Source organism: Natator depressus, chromosome 18 (assembly GCF_965152275.1).
Source record: "Natator depressus isolate rNatDep1 chromosome 18, rNatDep2.hap1, whole genome shotgun sequence".
NCBI lineage: Eukaryota > Metazoa > Chordata > Testudines > Cheloniidae > Natator > Natator depressus.
This window is the reverse complement of record NC_134251.1, coordinates 3,527,038-3,551,336: the sequence shown is the minus strand read 5'-3', so window position 1 is coordinate 3,551,336 and position 24,299 is coordinate 3,527,038. Positions and strand designations below refer to the sequence as shown.

Genomic DNA, 24,299 nt, shown 5'->3' with positions numbered 1-24,299 from the left:
AGGGCCTAGTTTCTTGAGCCTTCTATGAAAAGCTTCCCCGCACTGAGTCTGGCTCATGCATCATCAAGCCAGGGGGAACCTGCTCAGTACCCTGGAAGTGAGGCATCTCCAAGAATAAGGTACATATATTTACTCCACTGGATAGTACTGACCTTGCTACCATTTGGCACAAGTCAAACTACTGTAAGCAGGGTCTGAATGAACTCTCCCTTGACACGTAACTGGGAGGTGGAGAGACTTCAGGAGCAAACTGTATTTACATGAACACACCTACTCTGCTTAGATATCCAGCAGAGGGAGCAGTGTTGCTCAAAGTGATCAACTTTGGCTGGTATTGGGTTACAAATCACTTTAATACTGAATATAGGGGTAGTGAAATGCTGTTATCAGTGTTGTCTTCTTTACTGTATGAATAAAGGGGAGCAGAACTGTGCTTAATCCAAATGAGGGGATCACCCTTAGCTGAAAGGACCTTGTTATGCCAATGGCTCAAATGCCAGACCCCTGTGAAAGTTAGGTTTCAGAGTAACAGCCGTGTTAGTCTGTATTCGCAAAAAGAAAAGGAGTACTTGTGGCACCTTAGAGACTAACCAATTTATTTGAGCATGAGCTTTCGTGAGCTACAGCTCACTTCATCGGATGCATACTGTGGAAGCTGCAGAAGACATTATATACACACACAGAGACCATGAAACAATACCTCCTCCCACCCCACTCTCCTGCTGGTAATAGCTTATCTAAAGTGATCATCAAGTTGGGCCATTTCCAGCACAAATCCAGGTTTTCTCACCCTCCGCCCCCCCCCACACAAACTCACTCTCCTGCTGGTAATAGCCTATCCAAAGTGACCACTCTCCTTACAACGTGCATGAAAATCAAGGTGGGACATTTCCAGCACAAATACAGGTTTTCTCACACCCCCCCTTTTTTTTTCCCCAAAAAACACACACACACACAAACTCACTCTCCTGCTGGTAATAGCTCATCCAAAGTGACCACTCTCCCTACAATGTGCATGATAATCAAGGTGGGCCATTTCCAGCACAAATCCAGGTTTTCTCACCCCCCCCCCCCCAAAACACACACACAAACCCATTTCCAGCATAAATCCAAGTTTAACCAGAACGTCTGGGGGGGGTAGGAAAAAACAAGGGGAAATAGGCTACCTTGCATAATGACTTAGCCACTCCCAGTCTCTATTTAAGCCTAAATTAATAGTATCCAATTTGCAAATGAATTCCAATTCAGCAGTTTCTCGCTGGAGTCTGGATTTGAAGTTTTTTTGTTGTAAGATAGCGACCTTCATGTCTGTGATTGCGTGACCAGAGAGATTGAAGTGTTCTCCAACTGGTTTATGAGTGTTATAATTCTTGACATCTGATTTGTGTCCATTTATTCTTTTACGTAGAGACTGTCCAGTTTTACCAGCAGGAGAGTGGGGTGGGAGGAGGTATTGTTTCATGGTCTCTGTGTGTATATAATATCTTCTGCAGCTTCCACAGTATGCATCCGATGAAGTGAGCTGTAGCTCACGAAAGCTCATGCTCAAATAAATTGGTTAGTCTCTAAGGTGCCACAAGTACTCCTTTTCTTTTTGGGAAAGTTAAAGGGGCAGGGACAGGTGCTGACTCTCCCTAAGGGTCCCCAGTCTGGTTTAACCTGTTCTTCCCCCCTGTTCAAAGATAGAGCTAAATAGGTGTCATTAGGAGCCTTTGTTAAGTACTCCATGAGAGCTGAAATCACTTGCAGTGGGGCAGTGTTTCTGCCCAACCTACTGAGAGCAAAAAATCACTAAGAGACTGACCTGCAGAGATCACAGGAGACAGACTGGTGGTAGCAAGAGGTAACTAACAGGCAGCAAGGAGCAGCAGCTGGCAGGGCAGCCAGCCAGAGCAAGTGCTCAGATGGTAGAGCAAGCCAGGTGTCTTTTCCCCTGAGCAAGAGGTGAACTCACATAGGTGCACTTCTGAACCCTGGGTCCTCACTGACCAAGAACAACCACTGTGAGTGGGGTATGGTGTGGGAGCAGAGGGGGGCACAGAAAAGGAACTTTCAGTTGTAGAACTCAAGAACATGAGATTCCTGGTGGGGAGTTGAGAGCCCCTGGGGGCAACAGCCTGACTGGGAGGGGGAGCCCTCCATTCACCCTGGGGCAACAGACGGAGCTGTAAGCAGCTTTCTTGTCTATTTCATGGCTCCAGCACTGAACCATGAAATTGACAAGAATGACAGCCAATGTAAATATCCCACAGTGTCTACACACACTGTCACCCTAACTACACTACCATAAGCCCTATGCCTCTCACAGAGGTGGAATTATTACATCCGTGTAGTAGGTCACTTACATCAGCAGGAGCAAGGCTGTAGTGTGTACACTGACATAATTAGGTCGATGTAGGCTACCTTACGTCCACCTAACTCTGTAGTGTAGACCATGGGAGAAGATACTAGAGGAACTTAAGATAGATGTCTGTTCTTAGACCTGGTAGAGTAATTAACTAAACTACAAGTTGTTAGATGCTGTGGGGCAAGGCAGAAATGGTTTGTGTTAAGAGTTTTAAATGAAAATCTGGAAGTAGGGGTAGCTGAACTGAGCAGCTGGTCTGTTTTCATTTCTTGGACTCCATTCTTAGAACTCCTTTTGCAGTGGTCAGGAAAGGACAATCCATCCTCTTCTAGAAGCTGTTCAGAATGCCTGCGCTGTTCTTGCCAGCCTGCTTCACTTGGTGAGGCCTTGGAAGTTGGGCTCTGTACACTGAGGCAACACTGCCTGCTGGCTCAGCAGCTTGTCAAGGATGCTAATTTCAGCATCTCGTTTCTCAATGTTCTCGGATGAAGTCCAGGACATGTCGTGCTGAAGCTTATAGGCACCAAGGAACTCATGAGGGCAACTGGTCCCCCATTCCTGTAAAAAACAGACAAGTTCATGTCAGGATTTGGTCTCACTCACGGGAAGTTCAGCTGTTACACAGATTATACACAGCTCTGTCTACTAGGACTGAGCAGCTCTACCAACATTGATAGATTTTAATATTCAGAGTCTTGTCAAACTTCCTAACAAAGGACTTTCTGCAGTTTTGAAGGCTTGCTTCCCTTCTTGTGGCATTAATGATTTGTTAGCCCTCCGAAGGAAAAAGCTGTACCTAGGCACAACTGGGGTTTATTTGAGCGTGCACTCTCCAACAGGAAAATAAAAATGGAAAGTGTATGTTAAGAATAGTAAAGCATATAATAGATATGCATGCGATATTTCGGGGGATGGGACTCAGGATTTTGCCTAGACATATCTGTTGGGGGAAGGGGAGAGCAGGGGGGGAAAAGAGAGGACAGGTACCAGGAGTCATATGAATTGGAGGATTCAAGCAAACTCACTCATATTAGTTTGATTTGGGGTGATGAAATACCCAAACACTCGTTTCAAAAACTTAACACGAGTACCAGGCTATTCAGAGTCTGTGACCTCCCTGGACATGTTAGCAACACGAACAATGACTCAGACATATTTTAAGGCCCATTACCATACTTTCTAAGACAAGCTCTGTGCAGTGACAGAGCTGACAGGGACAGAGTAGTGGCTTAGCCAACTAGAGGCATTCATTGCCATGGGCCTCAATTTCTGGTTTGCTCTTTTCTGTACTATGCCATTACAATCTGCTTTTATTAAAGAATGTGAATTGAATATTGGACACATCAGAAAGAAAATACAACTTTTACCTCAGAGGAGGTTCCTCAGAGTGGGGTAACATCATGAGCAAAGCCCTAGGAGGCAGTGATCTCTATTCCCAGAGGTGAAAGTAAGCCAGTACGGGGTACCAGCAAGAGCTGGTATGCCGTACTTGACTGGCTTCCCCAGGCCATTGCTGCCAGAGCCCTCCAGGTAGCAGAGGTGACTGGGATCCCGGGGCTTGGGCGGCGATTTAAAGGGCCCGGGGCTCCGCTGCGGTAGCGGTGGCTGGGAGCCCCAGGCCCTTTAAATCAGCGCTTGAGCCCCGGACCACCACCACCACCCTGGGGGGCTCCGGCAGCGGGGCTCAGGCGGTGATTTAAAGGGCCCAGGGCTCTGGCCACTGCGGGGAGCCCCGGGCCCTTTAAATTACCGCCCAAGCCCGGCTGCTGGAGCCCTGGGGTAGTGGCAGCGGCTGGGGGCTCCGGTGGCAATTTAAAGGGCTCAGGGTGGTAGCGGCAGCCAGAGCCCCAGGCCCTTTAAATCGCCACCCGAGTCCCACTGCTGGAGCCCTGGGGTAGTGGCGGTGGGGCTGCGGCAGTGATTTAAAGGGCGAGGGGCTCCAGCCACCACTCAGAGCCCCGGGCCCTTTAATTCTCCACCAGAGCCCTGGGGTAGCGACGGCAGCTGGGGGCTCTGTCGGCAATTTAAAGGGCCCAGGGCTCCACTGCGGTAGCGGCGGCCGGAGCCCCAAGCCCTTTAAATCGCCACTGAGCCCCGGGGCTCCCAGCCTCCTCCGCAGCTGGTAGCTCCCAGCCGCCACTACCTCAGCCAGAGCCCCGGGTCCTTTAAATCTCGATTTAAAGTCTGGGGATTTAAGGGCCCCGCCTCTTCCAGTTGAGGCCCCGCCCCCCTGCTCAGGACTCCAGCATACTGGTAAGTCCTTTAAGTTTCTTTCACCCCTGTCTATTCCTGAACAATCACAGTACTGGTATAGAGTGAGCATAGTGACCAGAACGGGGACTACTTAGAAATCCGCTGCTGGTGTACATGGGGATGGGAGGAGATAGTATCACAGCTTTCCAGCCCTTTGGGGCATGTCATATGTAATCCTCTTGATCTGTAACAAGAATCCTCAATTTTATATTTAATGAAAACTCTAAAGCTTCTTTAGTTCACACCCAAGGAAAGGGCCTAGAGGAAGGGAGCTTCTCTGAGACCTTCCCACTAAGAGTTAAGTAGCCCCCAGTTTCCATGTCTAAACACATGAAATGCTGAACTGTGAGGAGGCAGGGAAACAACTTTTGGGCTTAACATTGGAAAAGATTGTCCTGAGGAGATTCACTGACATGGGGTTCAGAGGAGAGGGATCTGCAAGCATGTGTGTTAGATCCACCAGGAGGGGACTCCTTGAAATCTCCCATTCACTTCTCAGGTCAACCTAGAATATTTTTTTGGCCTGCTTTCTAAACAGCTAAAATCTTTTCAACTTTCCTCAAAGACTATTTCACAATACAGCTCCCAAGCCAACCTGCGAGCACAAACCAAGTCACCATTAAAAAAACCTACCCTCTTAAGAGCAGCTTTCATAAGTGCACCCCCATTGGGTCAATGGACTCTTTGCTGAGAGACCCCAGACAGAATGAGCCAGCCCCCAATGTGTGCTGGTGACATCCGCTTCATGCTCACTCTTGATTCCTACTCTTTCAGGAGAGTAGGTTACCGCCTACCTTAGGAGAAAGGATGGAAAAGTATCTCTGGCCACTTTCCCGCCGATACAGGTAGTAGATGTTTCCTGGTTTCTTTACAATATTGCAGTCTACATGATGAAGATCAGCATCTCTGTTAGCTTCATCCAAGACCTACATACAACAGAATTGTAAGACCTTTGTCCCCTCTGAAATCCACACAGCTGAAAAGAAAAGTGCAACACTCACACCTCAGACTATACAGCACGCCTTCCAGCACTGAAACACAGCAGCAATTCTCCACCAGGAGCACTATGCTGTAATTGTGGAAAGCAAGGGAAGAAACTCCCTCAGTAAAGTCAACTCAACGATGTGGGCTAATTTGTGCCGACGTCTCATAACTATCGGCACTACGTAGACTCCTCCCTTGGAATCTAGCTTGGCCGTTCCATCTAACAGACCTGCTAGAAAAAGGCCACAGATTTATTTGTGAGCATGGGGCTTTATGGCTCCAAATTTCAAGTTCCAGGTCTTGCTTGTTAGAAGTGGGGGGGGGGGGGGGGGGGAGGACGGGACGGGACGGGACGGGACGGGACTTGTATAGTTCTCTGTTAACTCTGAGGCTTACCTATATGTCTACAATGGCCAATTACAACCCAATGGAGTGGCAGGGCTAAGACCTGTCAATGATGGATCACCACCAAAGACTCAGGGCTGCTGAATTCAGGGAAGCAACACAGATCCTGCCTTTACTAGGTAAAGCACTTGCCTTTCACACATGGGTTCAAATCTGTCTCAGGATCACAAATCAGCCAAGTAGCTGAGATCAAATCTATTATGGTGGGTATCTATAGGGAACTGTGTCTTTAACAAGCGAGGACAGAAATTCCCCATGAAAATCATGTTACACACCCATCCTTGATACCTCTGCTACTTTCGACACAGTCAGCCATACAGACCTCCAAATCTTGTCCTCCCTTGGCTTTTGTAATTGTGTCAGCTCTGGGCTCGACTTCCACCTCCCTGGTCATTCATACAGTAACTCCTTTGGTGGACCCTCCTCCTATTCTCCATAGTCCCCCAGGTTTATATCCTAAACCCAATCCTTTTCTCCCATTACATCCATCCTCTCTGGAAATCTACCTACTCACATGCTTCATTTAGTTTTTTATGAAGAGAACAGCTCTAGCTCTCCACTCTATGGAATCCCAGATCTCTTCCTGGATGTTTTGCAATCAAGATTAATTTAGCATAGCTAAAACCAAGCTTCCCAAACCTCCTTCCTTCCCAAACCTGGGAGTGAGCCATCTTTGAGTGCTCTCTCTCCCGTACCCCACACATTCAGGCTGCATCCAAACCTTGTTGCTTCTTCCTCTGTAACACCTAAGATGTTAGCTTAGATACTGGAGCACAATTCTGTGGTATGGGAGGTTTATGTCACAAATCCTATCATTCCAGAGAGACAGCTGCTTTTGCTTTAGAGACTGTACACTTCATACTGTTTGGGAAAGGAGCAATCTTCTTTACTTCATAAAGCTGGGAGCCAGAACAAAGATCTTACAGTTTCTGGTCACATATTCAAGTATCAAGACTTTTGCCCTCCACACAATACTCACTCTACCTGGAAAAAGGTAAACATTTCTCTGCCAGCGACAGAATGGTTTCAGAAAGAAGAGTTGGACTGCTGCCTGTTTTTTCCTGTTCTCTCTTCCATGAAATGGATACACAACTACAAACCATGTACCATTCTGACAGGTACTAGAAATCAGTTCAACCTGCAGGACTGACAGATAAGCACTGATAATGCTAAATTCTCCCTTACCTTCCGGGCCTGCTCCTGCAGATACCGGATTTGCTCAGCTATGACGGTCAATCTGTTGCAGGCATTAGCTCGGATGAATTCATCTGCCTTGTAAGAAAGAGGGAAATGTTAATAAACAGGCACCAGAGAAAACTTACTGGCCTTCTCACTCCTTGTAAAGATTAGTCTGTATGGGTTTAATGCCTGCCAGCTCCACTCCCACCATGTTGGCCTTTCTGACCTCACCAGAACTCAGGCTGGTTATTTCAGGTAACGTTATGGAAATTGCACAGTGTGCATTCTTACACGAAGACTGGCATGAAAACTTGCCATAAGCAGCCTGAGTTTTGGTATCGTCATAAAGTAAGTTCTTTTTGAACCTGTCTGATGAGGTGTATGCTCTGAAACACAAGATTTGTCATTTAGCCAGGAAAGTATCCGCTGAAGATGTGGTTCCTTTTCAGGTGTCTAATATTTTTTTTAATCTTGCTAAGCTATTTGCCACATATTTGCTTTTAGAGCATGGGTGGGCAAACTACGGCCCGCGGGCCAGATATGGCCCCTCAGGGCTTTGGATCCAGCCTACAGGATTGCGACTCCCGTGGCGCCGTGGGCCCCACGCCGCTCCAGGAAGCAGCCAGCACCACGTTCCTGGTGGACAGAGTCACATCATAATTACCAACATAGTTGGAACAAATTGCCCCTACCACTCCATTTGAGCATCTGCAGAAAAGTCAAGAACTGATTCTGCCATGGAGACTAAACTCCCTTTTCACCTGTAATGGTGGTCCTGCAGGTTCATGTCTGAGGCAGGTTGGCAGGGCTACATGGAAGAAGCTTGCAGTACTTCTGCATTTGCTGTTCTTCAGTCACTGAGACTTTAAATTCAAAATTTATCAGGATTTACATCACTAAGAAAAATAGTCTTGGCCTTTCAGGATTATAGGAACTGCCAGACTGGATCAGATTTGAGTTCCAGCTAGTTCAGTATTCTGTCTCTGAAGCATCTGTTACTGACCACTGTCAGAGGAAGATGTAAGAACCCTGTAGTAGGCAGAACTGTGGGATAATCTGTCTCCTTCATTTGGTCTCCTCCTGATCTCCAATAGTTAATCCATGTCTACACTATAGACTTTTGCTAGCATACTCATGTCAGTCAGGGATTGCGCCTCATCACACCCCTGACACCACTGTGCTGGCAAAAGTGCCTAGTGTAAATACAGCTAGACTGCATAACCTCACTTTTGCTGGTAACGCTCGTTTAATTCAAGAAGCTGGAATAGGCTATACCAGTAGAAGCTGAGTTTTGCCAGCGTAAGTTGTGTCCACCAGGAGTGCTTTGATGGTATAGTACAGGGGTGGGCAAACTACGGCCCAGATACAGCCCCGCAGGGTTTTGGGATTGCCACCCCCGTGGTGCCGTTGGCCACACGCCGCTCCGGGAAGCGGCCAGCACCACGTCCATGCAGCCCCTGGCAAAAGGGGAGCAGAGAGCTTCGCATGCTGCCCTTGTCTGTGGGTACCTCCCCTAAAGCTCCCACTGGCCAGGAACGGGAAACCACAGCCAATGGGAGCTTCGGGGGAGATACCCACAGTCAAGTACAGCGTGCAGAGCTCTCTGCCCCCACCCCTCCCCAGGGGCAGCAGGGATGTGATGCCGGCCGCTTCCCAGAGCAGCGCAGGGCCAGGGCGGGCAGGCAGGCAGGCAGCCTGCCCTGGCCCCGGCCCCGGAGCATGCCGCTGCCACCCTGGAGCTGCTCCAGGTAAGCAGCGCTGGGCCGGAGCCCGAACCCCTGCCTGCACCCCGTACCCAACGCCCTGCCCTGAACCCCCTGCCTGCACCCCAACCACCTGTCCTGAACCCCCTCCTGCACTCCACACCCCTCCCTACATCAATGCCCTGAGCCCCCTCCTGCACTGTGCACCTTCTCCTGCACACCAACCCCCTTCCCTGAGCCCCCTCGTACACTCTGCACCCCTCCTCTGCCCCAACCCCTTGCTCTGAGCCCCTTCCTGCACACCGCACCCCCTCCCACACCGCACACTCCCTCCTGCACCCCAACTCCTTGCCACAGCCCTACATTCATGGCCCTGCAAGCAATTTCCCCACCCAGATGTGGCCCTCAGGCCAAAATGTTTGCCCACCCCTGGTATAGCATAAAAGTTTAGCCAAACTTCCTGTAACAATAAGTTTCACTCTTCAATCACACATTCTGTGAAAAAGTATTTCTTTTTATCTATTTTTAATTTCCCACCTTTTAATTCCATTAAACATTCCCTTCTTCTTGTGTTTTGAGACAGGGAGAACAGAAGTTCCTGATCTACCCTCTCTAAGCCGTTCATTGTTTTACGTATTTTTTATCATGTCCTGTCTTCTTGTTCTCCTTTCAAAGGCAAACAAGTCCAGTCCTTTCCTCTATCGTTCTTCTCACTCTTCTCTGAGCCATCTCGATCGCTGCCATATGGAGTATAAGCCTCTGTCTAAACTTAAAACACTACTGCAGCTGCACCACTGCAGTGCTTCAGTGTAAACATTTACTACAGCAATGTTCTCCGATCACTGTAGTAAAATCCACCACCCTGCAAGGCAGAATTCTTCCATCCACCTAGTGCTGTTTACATGGGGACTTAGGTCAGCTTAACTACGTAGCTCAGGAGTGTGGATTTTTCACACCCCTGAGCAAAGTAGCTGGGTCAAACTAGTTTTCTAGTGTAGAACAGCCCTTAGTCTGCTGCTATGGAAGCAACTGCCTCTTCTTCCTCATGCTGATTAATAAGCAAGTGATGCCTTTTCCCTTGATTTTTTCTATTTCAAGTACAACCTTGAAAGAAGGGACCAAAAGTGAATTATTTGTATTACAGTAGTGCATAGAGGCCCCAAGCAAGATCAGGGCCCTAATGTCAGGTGACATATGTCAGGTGTCAGAAGCTGGGAATGAGCAACAGGGGATGAACCACTTGATGATTACCTGTTCTGTTCATTCCCTCTGGGGCACCGGGCATTGGCCACTGTCAGAAGACAGGATACTGGGCTAGACGGACCTTTGGTCTGACCCAGCAGGGCCATTCTTATGCTTTGCCAGTCCAGTACTTTAACCTGAAGACGAGCCCGTCTTCCTGTCTGAATGCTGCATTCCACAGGAGAACGTACCACCCATTTGTATATGCAGTAATGCCCATTACTACAAACGGGTCTCTTATTGGTTTTAACCAGGACTCTCTGTATTCCAAAATTCTGCAGCAGCAGAATTACAGTGGATTTCATCCCTTGCTGAATTGAGCTCCAGAATTTGAGCTTTCAAGGGTTTAATTGTTTCTAGTTCTTGTCATTGCAGTGGCAGTCGCATGAACCAAACGTGAACCCATGTTCTTATCGCTACAGCAGCACAGGTGCAGCACTGCTCTTGTAGCATGGAGACACGTGCTACAATGATGGAAGGGGTTTTTCTGTCACTGCAATAAAGCCACCCCCTCACAAGGCAGTAACTAATTAATTCATCAGCCTAGTGGTGTCTATACCAAGGCTTAGGTTGAGCTAAGTATGACTCTTGGCCTGTGTGAAAAATTTACACCCGAGTGACGCACCTCGGTCAACCTAAGTTTTAGGTGTACCAAGGGGCTCTGCTGGCCTCCATTGCTTCCCCGTCTGGGTCCAGTGTGAGTTCTTCAGACAGTCAGACATCATTGTGTAGAGATCATTGCTGACCCACTGGTGATATCCCACCCCAAGGGTGCCAAGTCGCACAACAGATGCTTCTAAAGATGCCCACATTAGAAGCAAGGGGAAGCGCAAACAGAGGGCAGGCCCCTTACTCAATGAGGAGGGAAAAATAGTAACAGAAAATCCAGCAACGTCTGAAGTGTTAAATGCCTTGTTTGCTGTTTTCACCAAAAAGGGTAGCAGCGATTGGATGAACAAACCCTAGTCTATACTACAGAGTTAGGTCAACATAAGGCATCTTACATCGACCTAGCTATGGAGCTGTGCACACTGCATTGGTTCTCCCACCACTTTGAACTCCCCCACAACACCGACATAATAAAACCACTGTGGCAACAGATGTAGCACTTAGGTTGACAGAGTGAGGCAGTGTCAGTGTAGACTAGGGGCGGGAAAATTTTTTGGCATGAGGGCCGCATCAGATTTCCGAAATTGTATGGAAGGCCAGTTAGGGGAGGCAGTGCCTCCCAAAACAACCAGGCATGGCCCGGCCCCTGCCCCCATCTGACTCCCACTGCTTCTCACCCCCTCCGGGACCCCTGCCCCATCCAACCACCCCTTCTCCCTGTCCCCCGATTGCCCCCGGAACCCCTGCCCCCATTCTGCCCCCCCATTCCCCATCCTCTGACCACCCCAACACCTATCCACACCCCTGACCACCACCCCAAACTCCCCTGCCCTTTATCCAACCCTCCCTGCCCCCTTACTGTGCTGCCTGGAGCATTGGTGGCTGGCAGCACTACAGCCGTGCTGCCCAGAGCACCAGGACAGGCAGCCATGCTGCCCAGCTGGAGCCAGCCATACCACCGCGCAGCACAGAGCACTGGGTCAGGCTACAGCTCTGTAGCTGCGCTGCCGGCAAGAGCTTGCAGCCCGCCACCCAGAGCATTGCACCAGCAGTGCACGGAGCTGAGGCTATGGGGGAGGGGCCGGGCGCTAGGCTCCTGGGCCAGGAGCTCTGGGGCTGGGCAGGAGGGTCCCACGGGCCGCATGTGGCCCGTAGTTTGCCCACCTCTGGTGTAGACACTGTGGTGCTTACACTGACCTAAGTGGCCTCCAGGTGTCCCATAATGCCCACGGTGACCATTCTGGTCACCATTTTGACGTCTGCTGTCCTGCAGCCAGGTACACAAATATGCGCCTCTCCCCTTTTAAAGCCCCAGGAAGTTTTGAAATTGCTCTTCCCGTTTGCTTGGCATGGAGAGCTAACATAGCAACTGCCCAGCTGATCATGCCAGCGCCGCACGCAAACAGGCTCCTGCCTGGAGTACGCTGGAGGTAGTGGATCTCCCAAGTCTGTGGGGAGAGAAGTCTGTGCAGTCATGGGCACTTCAATATCTATGACCAGATAGCCCTTGTCCTCCATGCCCTGCGCAATGACAGCAACACAGCAGTGCCACGTAAAAATCAAGGAGCTTAGGCAGGCATACCAGAAGGCAAGGGAGGCAAATAATCACTCTGGTACAGAGCTGCAGACATGCTCCTCTACAAGGAGGTGTATGCCATCCACTGCAGCGACCCCACCTCCACAGGCAAGAACCCAGTGGATACTTCGAGGGGGGGACGGGACTGGAGTCACAGACCACTAGAGCAAACTCTGAGAACGAGGAAGTGGAGGCGAAGAAGGATCGGGGCAGGCGACAGCGAGATCCGGTGGAGTGGTGAGCCAGGACCTCTTTTTGACTCCTGAGCAGTCTAGCTCTAGCAAGCCTGATGCAGGGGAGGGAAGGTCTGGTCAGTACACAGTTTGCTTCAATACTGCAGGGACACATCTGCTCATGTACTGCATTTTTAATCAGGCTAGAAGAGCTAGTGAAATAACCAATACAGAGACAGTTGCTGTCTGCTTCTCATTCCCCTGTACGAGGGGGAGAGAGGGCCCTGCCAAACAGCAGGTTTATGAACACCAGGGTGTCCCGTGAAGCTTCCATAGAGATCTCTAGGAAACTTTCCTGGAGGTAATCTGCAATCGTCTGCCAAAGATTTCTGGGAAAGGCTGCCTTGTTTCTTCCCCCACAGTAGGACACTTTGCCACACCACTTGGCAATTACTTCAGTGGGCACCATTGCAGTGCACAGGCTAGCAGCAGCCAGGAAGAAATGGGCTTAATTTGCAGCAAAGGAATTTAGGTTAGAGATCAGGAAAACTTCTTAGCAGTCAGGGTAGTTAAGCACTAGAGCAGATCACCTATGGAGGTTGTGGAATCTCCATCATTGGAGATTTTTAGAACTGGTAGCCAAACACCTGCCAGGATGGTCTAGCACAGTGTTTCCCAAACCAGGGGGGCAGACCCAAAAATGGGGGTTGTAAGGCTACTGGAGAGCAGCCTTTGCCGGCCAGGTGCCCAGCTCTGCAGGCAGCAGGGCCACTACCAGCAGCACAGAAATAAGGGTGGCATGGTATGGGTGGTCGTCACTTTTGGGGGGGTCACCACAGCCACAAATCTTTTCAGCGCGGGTCCCACCAAGGCGAGTGTGAGAAGCCCTGGCCTAGCTAGCTCTAGCCCTGCCTTGGCGCAGGGACGGGGCGAGCCGAGCCGGCGAGAGCCCCTCACGCCCCACATTTCTGGGAGGGCTTCGCTCGCCCCTTTCCCGGCAGGGCCCGCCCGGGCCGGTTCGCAGCCCGCGGGAACGGAACCGGTTCGAGCAGCGCCGCGCCAGCTCCCCGGGCCGGGGCAGCCCATGGGGCCACCCGCGACCCCCGGGAACGGGGCAGCCCGGCTCGCCCCCGCCGGAAAGTCCCGGGGGCCCCGACCTCCAAACCCCAGGCTCGCCGGGCTCCTCACCTTCTGCACCTGCTGCGCCAGAGCCACGAGCTCGCCGGGGTCGGCGCCGCGCTCCACCAGCGCCACAGCGGCTCCTGCGGGAGGGAGGGAGAGAGAGACCCCGTTAGAAAGCGGCGCGGCCCCAGGGCGGGGGACGATACAGCCACGCTCGCTCAGCCTCACTCACCCGCCGCGGCCGCCGCCGCCACCGCCTCCGCCCGGCCTTCCGCCATCGCCGCGCCCGCCCCGCTCCGTGGGCGGGGCCGCGCTCCGCGCGCGGGGGGCGGGGCCCGGAGGGGCGGGGCCTCGCCGGGGGCGGGGCTCTGCCGCCGGCCCCGCCCATCTCTCCCCACTCGGCCATGGCGCGGGCCGCGCTGCCGCCGCTGCTGCTGCTGCTGCTGGCGCCGTGCGGCGCGGAGCCCCCGGAGCCGGCCGAGCCGCCCGACGCGCTGTTCGCCGCCGGCGCCGAGGCGTACGCGCGCGGGGACTGGCCCGCCGTGATCCTGCACATGGAGCGGGCGCTGCGGGCCCGGGGGGCGCTGCGCTCCCAGCTCGTGCGCTGCCGGCTGCGCTGCGCCGACAGCACCGCCTGGCCCGCGGGGCAGCCGGGCCCGCCGCCCGCCCTGCGCGACCTCCTCTTCTTCCGGCAGCTGCTGCGCCGCGCCGCCTGCCTGCGGGCCTGCGCCGCCGGCGCCGCGTCCCGCTCCCTGCTCAGCGAGGAGCTGGAGCTCGAGTTCCGCAGGCGCAGCCCCTACAACTATCTGCAGGTGGCCTACTTCAAGGTGCGGGCCCGGGCGGGGGACTGAACCGGGGGGACCGGACCGGGGAGGCAGAGCAGGCCTGGCTGGGGATGGGGGAGCCCCCAGGGAACAAAGGGCCGCCCTGGGCCCCCATGTCTCTGCAGGGGGGCTGTTTCCAGGTGGATCCCCAGGGCACTTTCCAGGCAAATTCAGAGTGAAGGGAGGGGCTGGGGCCCCAGGTGAGGTTGACAGCAGGTGGAATGGGAAGCCGTGGGTGTGGCTCTGTCTCAGGTGCCCCGCGCTCTGCTCCACTTAGATAAATCCCAGGGGAAATCAAAGTGCAGGGTCCCTGTCATCCCATGCTCTGCATTGTGATGTACATGGGCTCCAAACTGCCCCAAAGCTGGGCACTCGCACTTCACTCACCAGCTACAGCCGGCAGCGTGGGGGCTGTTTGCAGCCGCTAGGACTTTTGAGGTTGAGAAATTACTCTGTTGGCAGATCAGACCTGTTACCAAATGCAGGAGCTCATTTCAATGTGAGACTGAAAGGCCACAGGACCATATCTGGTCTGTCTGCTGCCTGCTAATAAGGAAGGGAGTTCTGTCCACGTCGGACGCCATCCAGGGCATCCACTCCTATGTGGTAGTGGAGCTGAGTGTTTTATTAAGCTATGGCCCAGCTGAAACCCCATGCCCATTCCACTCTGACGGTGTGCACACACTCAGTACTGTCCCTAGTGGGCTGGGTTGAATCTGGGAAGAATGGTCTGTTGAAATATGTGTTCACTAATTATGCTAAACAATCTGTTGCCCTTGTATCTAGCTGTGACTCTGTGTGCATTTCCCAGACCTGAGGAAGAGCTCTGTGTAAGCTTGTCTCTCTCACCAACAGAAATTGGTCCAATAAAAGATACTCCCTCACCCACCTTGGCTCCCTTAACAAGGGTCAAAACGGAGGGCATGCAGATCCATTAGTCCTTTCCCTGGGTACCAATCCAGAGGAGCTGTGCGCTGCTCTTAATGCAGGCACATTCCTCCTTGGGGAGGGCTTGCGAGCAGTTGTGTTAGGCGGGGGTGCTGGATGGTGCTAGGAAGGGAGGCAGCTGCATCTGGAGGGGGAACAGGATGGTGCAAGGAGAGAGGCAGTGGGAAGGGTGCTGTGGAAAGTGCAGGCTATGACCCAAGGAAATACATGAGGTATCAGTGGGAGCATGAGATAACACTAGAGATGGGCAGAAGGGTGTTCTCTGGGAGTTAGCTACAGGCCAGTATTGTGCTGTGACGGGTAGGCTAGATGGTGGGGGCAGTGCCAAGTCTGTGGCCCCAGCCTCACGGGGGTGCCACATGCTAGTGAAATGGATATCCCCCCTAACTCCTTTTGTGCCTTGCTTTGTATTTAGCACATTTCCTTTTTCCCAGTTCAGCACATGTAACAGAATCCAGTCACGGAGCTCTCCATCCTCCCCTCTCGCTGCTTCTCCGACCCCAGGGCAGGGAAGGGTAATGGAGTTTATGCCACATGTGCAATCCAGATGTTTCCCCTCCTTTTCCTGCAGCAGAAAGTCCAGCCCCCTCTATTCTCCTCCTCCCTTCTTCAGAAGCTGAAATGCCACGTAGTGAGCTGGGGGCTGTATCATCCTTCATGCCCAGTGTAATGTAATCCATGAGGGTCACATGTTTCAGAACTGATGTCAAGTGCAGTTGTAGTCAGAAAAGTGGAAAAAATGGCCCCTTTGTACACTCCCTTCCTTGCCGCTGATATGTCTTTGTCCCATTCAGTGACCTTACTGAGACATATAAGTGTTTACATCCATTAGATCTATATTTTTAGTGGTAATGATGATGCTAGCGCTAACAATCTGCCCCACTGGGCACTTAAAGGAAATAACTGCAAAGAATATTCTTATGTGGCGTTGGGGGTCTTGATTCCTTCGGGAAGTTTTGTATTGCATCGGTGATCACATTGACTCTCTGTGGCACAGAGACTCTCCTGTAGCCCAAGAATAGGGGGCCACAGACATTTTGTCTCTGCTTTGCTCCCCAAGAAAGCTTTAAAGAAAATACTGGGTCAGGCTGATTAAATGTCCATTTAATCCCATGTCTGTGTGAATAGTTTTTACCTACTGGCATTACAAGTAACAGCTAAAATCAAATACTGAAGGCAATGAGAGGAAAAAATATTTGGTTTTCAGTTTGTTTACTTTGTGCATTTGACAGTTTCACTCTCCACTCTACACTCCGTTGGTGTCTCTTGTTACTTGTCTTTCACAGAGCAAGAGGGAAGAGAAAATATTTTTTAAATGGAAAAATGTAGATTAAAAAACTAAAAATTTGGCAGCGCAGCATTGGGTAGATGCAGAACCTGAAACTATTCAGCTGTGTTTTGTTTTGGTTTTTATTGATTAGATTTCACCTGGATGGGTCCTCTTTAAGTTCTCATGAAAATTAAACCATTGGGATAAGGTGCAATTCATAGATTCTCAGAAGGCAGAAATGAAAAAGACCTGTAAAGCCAGCTTGTTCAGCCCCTGCCAGGGCAGGATCAGTCTGTATGGTGCATTCTGGGCTTTGTCTCGTCCAATTTAAAATAACCTAAGAGTCTGGCCTTCCACTACTGCCCTGTATATTCTGTTCAGGTTTTTATACTGAACCCATCAGCACAGTGTCTGAATGCCTTCCAGAGCTGCATTAAACAACATGCCTGACATCTGTCTCACATGATGTCTTCTCCATTTCTTTCTCTCCCCCCAGGGGAAGGGAAAAGGAGGCTGTTTTCCCTTGGGAGACTCTTATTAATTATCATTTGAATGACCATCGCTAAGGCTACGTTTTAGTCATGAGTATTTTTAGTAAAGTCATGGACAGGTCACAGGCAGTAAACAAAATTTCATGGCCCATGACCTGTCCATGATTTGTACTATATACCCCTAACTAAAACTTGGGCCAAGGGTGCTCTGGGAGGGTGGGCCGGAGGTGCTGGGGGGATGTCCCGGGACCCCCACTGGTGCTGGGGGGGGCGGCGGTGCACAGCCCGGGACCCCTGCTGTGGGAGGGGGAGCCAGGCAGCAGAGCTGGCAGGCTCCCTACCTGGCTCCACATGTCCCTGCGGCTCTGAGGAGGAGGGAAGGCCAGGGGGCTCCAGCACGCTGCCCCGGCCATGAGTTCCAGCTCCGCAGCTCCCATTGGCTGGGAACTGCAACCAATGGGCACTGAGGGGGCGGAGCCTGTGGGCGGGGGACAGTGTACCGAGCCCCCTCCTGGTTCCTCCGCCTAGGGGCTGCAGGGACATGCCTGCCGCTTCTGGGGAGCCCCAGGTAAGTGCCATCCCAGCCCTGAGCCCCCTCCCACACCCACACTGCCCCAGTAGCGGCCAGTGCAGCTGGCCCAGGGGCCGCCTGATCTGCTCGGGCAGCCCCGGGGCCAGCCACACCGAACACTGCAGAAGGCATGCAGCCTTAACCATCATACCTAGAGGCCCCATCCGAGATCAGAGCCCCATTGTTCTCAGTGTTGTACATACTATACGTAATAAAAGACAATCCCTGCCCTAAAGACCTTGCAATCTAAAGAGACATAATGGGTGAGAGACCGGAAAGATGATTATTCCCCTTGTACAGACGGGGGAGATGAGGCCCAGAGATTTGCACAAGGTCATACAGGAAGTTTGTGGCAGAGCGAAGAGCTGAACTCAGATCTCCTGAGTCCCAGTCCAGTGCTTTAATCTCAAAACCATCCTTCCATTCCAAAATAAGGAAGCATGGGCAAAGCCTCCCAAAACCTGGGAATGAACCAGGGACCTTTAGATCTTAGTTGAAATTTTGTGCTGCCCCTGCAGGACAGCCACACTTTCAAACAGCTGGGATTAGCTAAAGCAGTAGCAGCCCACAGCCTGGGGCTCTGTGGAACTCAAAAGAAAATAAATGTTTAGACTGATGCAAGGTATAAGGTGTGTATGGAGAGCTGGGGAAGTGTCAAGGTTCCTTCCCCACTCTGAACTCTAGGGTACAGATGTGGGGACCTGCATGAAAACCTCCTAAGCTTACTTTTACCAGCTTAGGTTAAAACTTCCCCAAGGTACAAACTATTTTACCCTTTGCCCTTGGACTTCCACTGTCACCATCAAACGTGGGTTTATTTTTATTAGGAAAGCGTTGTTTGGAAACGTCTTTCCCCCCGCAAAATCCTCCCAACCCTTGCACCCCACTTCCTGGGGAAGGTTTGGTAAAAATCCTCACCAATTTGCATAGGTGACCACAGACCCAAACCCTTGGCTCTTAAGAACAATGAAAAAGCATTCAGTTTCTGAAAAGAAGGATTTTAATAGAAGAAGTAAAAAGTAAAAAAGAATCACCTCTGTAAAATCAGGATGGTAAATACCTTACAGGGTAATTAGATTCAAAACATAGCGAATCCCTCTAGGCAAAACCTTAAGTTACAAAAACACACAAAGACAGGAATATCCATTCCTTTCAGCACGGCTTATTTTCTCAGCCATTTAAAGAAATCATAATCTAACGCATATCCAGCTAGATTACTTACTAAGTTCTAAGACTCCATTCCTGTTCTGTCCCCGGCAAAAGCATCACACAGACCGACACTTTGTTTTTTCCTCCCCCCAGCTTTTGAAAGTATCTTGTCTCCTCATTGGTCATTTTGGTCAGGTGCCAGCGAGGTTATCCTAGCTTCTTAACCCTTTACAGGTGAGAAGATTTTTCCTCTGGCCAGGAGGGATTTTAAAGGGGTTTACCCTTCCCTTTATATTTATGACAGGAAGAGATGGGATTAGTGTTTTGGTTAGTAAGTAATGACATCCAGCTGTGACATGGGCAGTTTATGATGTTTCATTCAGTCTGGGTCCGGGACATGTTCCCGGTGAGTTGGCAGGGACTGGTTGTGCCCTGCAGGGGAAGGCTGGGCTGGTACAGTTTTCCGCACAAATTGTCTTGAGGGGAAGTTCTCCTGTGGTTCTAGTACACAAGCAGTTGAAGAAGCCAGTAGCTTTCCCCAGTAGATTAAGTTTGTCTGGTCCTAGGATTCCCCCAGAGCAGTGTGGGATTTTCACTCTCATGCATCCGATGAAGTGAGCTGTAGCTCACGAAAGCTTATGCTCAAATAAATTTGTTAGTCTCTAAAGCGCCACAAGTCCTCCTTTTCTTTTTGCGAATACAGACTGACACGGATGCTGCTCTGAAACTCTCCAGCATTGCGCATCATCCTGAATTCACTGGGTGGTTTATTTGTGCTCTCAAGTCTCCTTGTAAAGTTGACCTGTGACATTTACCAAAAGGTGCTTGATGGTTTCATTTCTAAGCAACTTAGTTATGATGCAGTTCAGGCTGTTGCCTCAACAGTCCCATCTGCTCCCCATGTCCGTTGTGGGGGAGGAGATCGCCATACCCCAATTCGAGCATTCGAAAACCAGGAAATCCTCCGTTAAGAGTCGTGTTCCCTTGCCCCAAAGAGTCAGTGTGACAAAGCAAAACAAACCACAGACTCATTAAAACCAGGAACTGCTCCATCGAAGTGCAGCTTCCCACACCTTAGGGCCCTGGCTATATTGTTATTTGGGAGTGGGGAATGTTTCTCTAAGCTGAGATCCCCACTGCCTCTTTAAGTGTGTCTGCAGCATGAAGCAGGGAGGCAAGGCAGCTTGTCCAGCGCAATCTCTATCAACCAGCAGTGATTATTCCTGCCCCAGTTCAGTGCTGCCACACAGACTAGGCCAAGGGCCCTCTTGGGTGGTGGGAATAAGAGACCTGAATTGGAGTTCTGGTGGGCACAGATAAATTGCATTTTTTTGTTAGGGAGGGGTCAGGTGCTGTGAGGTTACCAGTCCTGTTATTAACGTGGTGTGGGCATGCACAGGGCCCATGGAGAGTGGCTGAATTGGGGTGTGCTGGGGGGACAGGGACTATGGCTGGGTGGAGTTAGGCAAATCCGTAGAGAGAAGTGGCCGAGACCTGTGCTGTGCTGATATAGTAACATGTTCCCGGGGTGCCGAGTACATTGTCCCTGTGTGGTGGGGAGTCCGGGCTTCGGTCTCACCTTTCCCCATGTTTTCTTTGCTTAGATCCACAAGATCGATAAGGCTGTGGCTGCCGCTCATACCTTCTTTGTTGGGAACCCTGACCATGTGGAGATGAGGCAGAACCTGGAGTATTACCAGATGATGGCAGGAGTCAAAGAGTCGGACTTCACAGACCTGGAGGCCAAGCCTCACATGGTAAGAACAACCCTCCTCCCGCAAGTGTTTGAGGTCTCTCTTCAGGGTCAAGGCTTCCACCCGCACCTGCCAGCCTGGCACCATCATTTCCTTGGGCACTCAAAGTCTGTGTGGAGAGTTTGAATGAGCAAAGTCTCCCTCAGCACCTGCAAGGCGGGTGATCTCTGGAGCTGACCTGCAATGGCTACAAACGATGGAATAAAAGGGGTGTCCTGTTTGCTGGTTTATGACAGTAAAGAGGCTGGGGGGAGAGTTCTGCTTCTGGGGTAGAAGTTCAGGTCCTGTCTGGTGATGGCGACCAAGTGAAACAGGGCAGAGAGGTGAAAGCTGAGTGATTGAGAAGTAAAGGATTTTGTCAATGTTGTAAAACTTTTCAGGTCTTGCTATTTTTAAACACCTATTTAACTACCAACACCCAGTGAACACTGTTGAGAAAGGATGTCTTGGTTAAAGATTCAACTCCCCTGCCCTTCAGCTCAGGTGAAGCCCTCCAGGACAGCCAAGGAAGATCTAACCTGACCTCATCAGTACTTGTGAGTGTTTTGGGAGGAGATAGGGGAAGCAACCTTTCAGGGAAGGGCCCACATCGTAAGGAACCCAAGCCCATGTGTCAAAATCACTTCTTTAGCAGGCCACCCCTAAGGTTCGAGATTGGCCTTGGCTATGAGTTTGTAGCAAAGGGGCTCACATGACAGGAGGAGGCAACAGCCTGGTATCCTACCCCCAGTTCCCTCCTGACTACCCTGCTGTGTCAGATTCTGCATCGAAGCCAATGAATATGGAGGGGGCTGGGCATTTGTGGAGCATCATCACAGATAATAAAACTCTAGCTGTTTTTCTAACTGGCAGAATTAAAAAATAGATGGTAATTAATTTAAAATGACTGAAAAGGCCCAGAACCAGGGATCCTAAACCATCCAGCCTGCATTGTCACCGACACATGAGATTCAGGGGTGCAACTGGACAGGGAAAGGTTATATGGGACCAGAACTCAATGGCCTGGCTGGCTGGCTAAAAGAGCTGTGTTCTGTTTGCAGTGAAGTGGCCACGTGTCGGGGGCACCAGTAAAGGGGCCTTTGGGGAGAGGAGGATTCTCCCATGTGGAGCAGCGTGGAAGTGCACCATTCCTGCGACACTGTGCTGAATTGAGAGCCTCTCCCAGTGCACATAGCACAGAACCAGAGATCTCTTCATCTTTGGGAATACCTGAAATGTGGAACTGTGAAATTTCCAGCAGCAAATATTGGGATGGGGGGATTTCTTCCACTCTATTCCCTCCCCAAACACTCGGACACATCATGGGGAAGAGCCAAAATGTTACATGCCTAACTGGCCATGTATTGACCTTGGCCCAAACAGATGCATGAAAGATGAGAACCCTGAGCCCTGGATAGCATTGTTGGCCACAGTAGACTAACCCCCTCTCTGACGGTGCAGTTTTGCTTTGAAGGCTGTAATGATTTGTTGTTGAGAGAGCATCTGTCCTCTGGCCCCATGGTCTGTGTGCTATGTATTCAGCCTGCCATCTGCTTGGAGATCTTTTTTATTGAGGGACCCTGTGAAGTTGGGCAGCCACAATCTACTGCCCCTGGGCCTCAGTGAGCAGAGGGTGGGCGAGATATTTGCGGGGACAGTGCTGAACTGCACCCAGGGTGGAATGTGTCTGGCTGGGGCCTAGGTTCTAGGTTCACTTTTCCTCCTGGCTCTTTGCAGCACGAGTTCCGCCTGGGTGTGAAGTTTTACACAGAGGAGCAGCCAGAACCAGCCATTCTGCATATGGAGAAGGCGCTGGAGGAATATTTTGTAGCTGACACCGAATGTCGAGCTCTCTGCGAGGGGCCCTACGATTACGAAGGCTACAACTACCTGGAATACAATGCTGACCTGGTCCAGGCCATTACGGGTGTGTGCACCACAGTAAACCAGCTGGCGTGTAGCACAGGGACTGCCTGCCTCGAGCCCCTGCATACTGTACTTACTGCTGCAGCTTTCTCTTTGAATGTTTTTGGTTATCAGTTCAGATTTCTGGGGAACTTTCCACCAGAGAGATGGGGGGTTGATGGCTCGAGAGACTGTGCTAAGGTTGGGCTAATGGGGATTTAAATTCTCCAGCCCATTTTCTTGGTCCTAATGACAGTAATGCCTGAGTGAAGCCTCCTCCAGGCTGAAGAAGGCTGCTCTGGTACAGATCTCCCCTGACCAATAAAATGTGCTGTCTTTTTCTCCCAGATCATTACGTGCAGGTGCTGAGCTGTAAGCAGAGCTGTGTTACAGAACTAGCCTCCCAGCCGGGCCAGGACAAGCCCATTGAGGATTTCCTTCCATCCCACTTCAACTACCTGCAGTTTGCCTATTACAACAGTAAGAAGCATTTCTCTTATTTCTCTGATGCTTGGGAAGCCTTGACATTAGGGTTCTTGGGATCACTGGCACACAGCTTAGCTGTCTTGATCCCTCTTTCTTTTGCACAGATAGTGGAGTGTACAAGAGTCCAGACAAAAGAACTACCTTAGAAGAAGGTCATCAGTGTTGCAGAGTCAGGCACTCAGAAGTTAGGAAACACCAGAGTTACTGTTATCCAGGCAACTTGCTCTGCCCCTTTATGTACATGCGTTATGATATAACCGTAAATTACACTAGCTCATATATTTTCCCCTAGAGCCCTTGCATCATTCAGTGCCCAGGAGGGATGGTGCAAGGGAACGAGGCAGCTGTTCAGTATTTCTTCTGTTGCTTGGCGTTCACTGTGTAGCCCCAGGACTTATTTTCTGCTCGTTATCCAGATGCTGCACTGACAACGGAATCTTTTATTCCTTCCTGGGCTGAAAAATGACACCCTAGGTGTCTTCAGCTGGGCACCCAGAAAATGTTTGTCTAAGTGACTTGCCCAACTTTATACAGCAAGTCAGGCAGAACCCGGAATACAATGTAGTTCTCCGGGCTCCCAGGGCGGCGCCCTAACCCTGAGATCAGTGTTCCTGATGTGGATGACAGTAGCACGTAGAGGCCCCGATCGGGGTTGCGCTGATCCCTCATGCCAGGTGCTGGACAAAGCAAGGGCGTGAGATCGGCCCTTTCGGTCCCGACAAACAAGACCGGCTGAGACTAGCACAATGTGTAGCGACATACACCGCACTTGATTCGTTTGGTTTTGTTTCCTAATCCTTTCCAAACGTTGCCCTAGTGGCCTCGCCTCTGTGATGGTGTCCCAGCCCACCCACTCCACGTTACTGACCTAGAGTCGCAGGTTTGGTAAATTCAGCCTGAGGCAGCATTTAATTTTGGCAGACCCAGCTCCGCCGTATTTAAAACTCGGGTTCCATTCTTGGTGCAGTGTCTGGTACTGGGCTATCTTATCTATAAGTTGGGAGAAATTATACTTACCCCTACACTGGGAGCCAGCAGGAGGCCTCTGTTAATTACAACTTTTGAAAAGCTGTGAAGTGCCAAGTTATTAACATCAGTCAGTGGGAAAGGTCAGACTAGAACACATGGTCTTCTAACCCAGTGACCCTCACTTGGCCAAAGGATATTTTGGGGAAAGAAAGTAGAAGTAGCAGCTGGAGGAGGGTCATCCTCTCTCTTGTCCATATCCCATCTGGTGCACTAGCTCGCTGTGTTTGCTGGTTGCAGGAAGCTCAGGCGGGCATGGTGTCAGGCCCAGTGCAATTGGAACATTCAGAAAATTAAGGGCCA

General features: G+C 50.9%; 2 protein-coding genes across 3 annotated transcripts in view; one reads left to right on the top strand and one right to left on the bottom strand.

The window, feature by feature from the left end:
• Positions 1-883: 883 nt before the first annotated feature.
• On the bottom strand, positions 884-13,999 carry C18H1orf50 (chromosome 18 C1orf50 homolog). Its single transcript, XM_074934047.1, has 5 exons — positions 13,992-13,999; positions 13,660-13,816; positions 7,175-7,261; positions 5,395-5,526; positions 884-2,905 (listed from the first exon to the last, which is right to left on the bottom strand). The coding sequence occupies exons 1-5, from the start codon at positions 13,997-13,999 to the stop codon at positions 2,720-2,722; spliced, it is 570 nt and encodes a 189-aa protein (XP_074790148.1). The 3' UTR covers positions 884-2,719.
• Positions 14,000-14,288: 289 nt separating this feature from the next.
• Positions 14,289-24,299, top strand: part of P3H1 (prolyl 3-hydroxylase 1) — a 29,188-nt gene continuing 19,177 nt past the window's right edge. For both annotated transcript variants that reach the window (XR_012642347.1, XM_074975520.1), the window contains exons 1-4: positions 14,289-14,420; positions 20,451-20,603; positions 22,317-22,506; positions 22,833-22,964. Coding sequence is in view for 1 of the 2 variants with exons in the window: in XM_074975520.1 (XP_074831621.1) it covers positions 20,520-20,603; positions 22,317-22,506; positions 22,833-22,964 (406 nt within the window). In the remaining variant the exon portion in view is untranslated. The remainder of the gene's footprint in view (positions 14,421-20,450; positions 20,604-22,316; positions 22,507-22,832; positions 22,965-24,299) is intronic.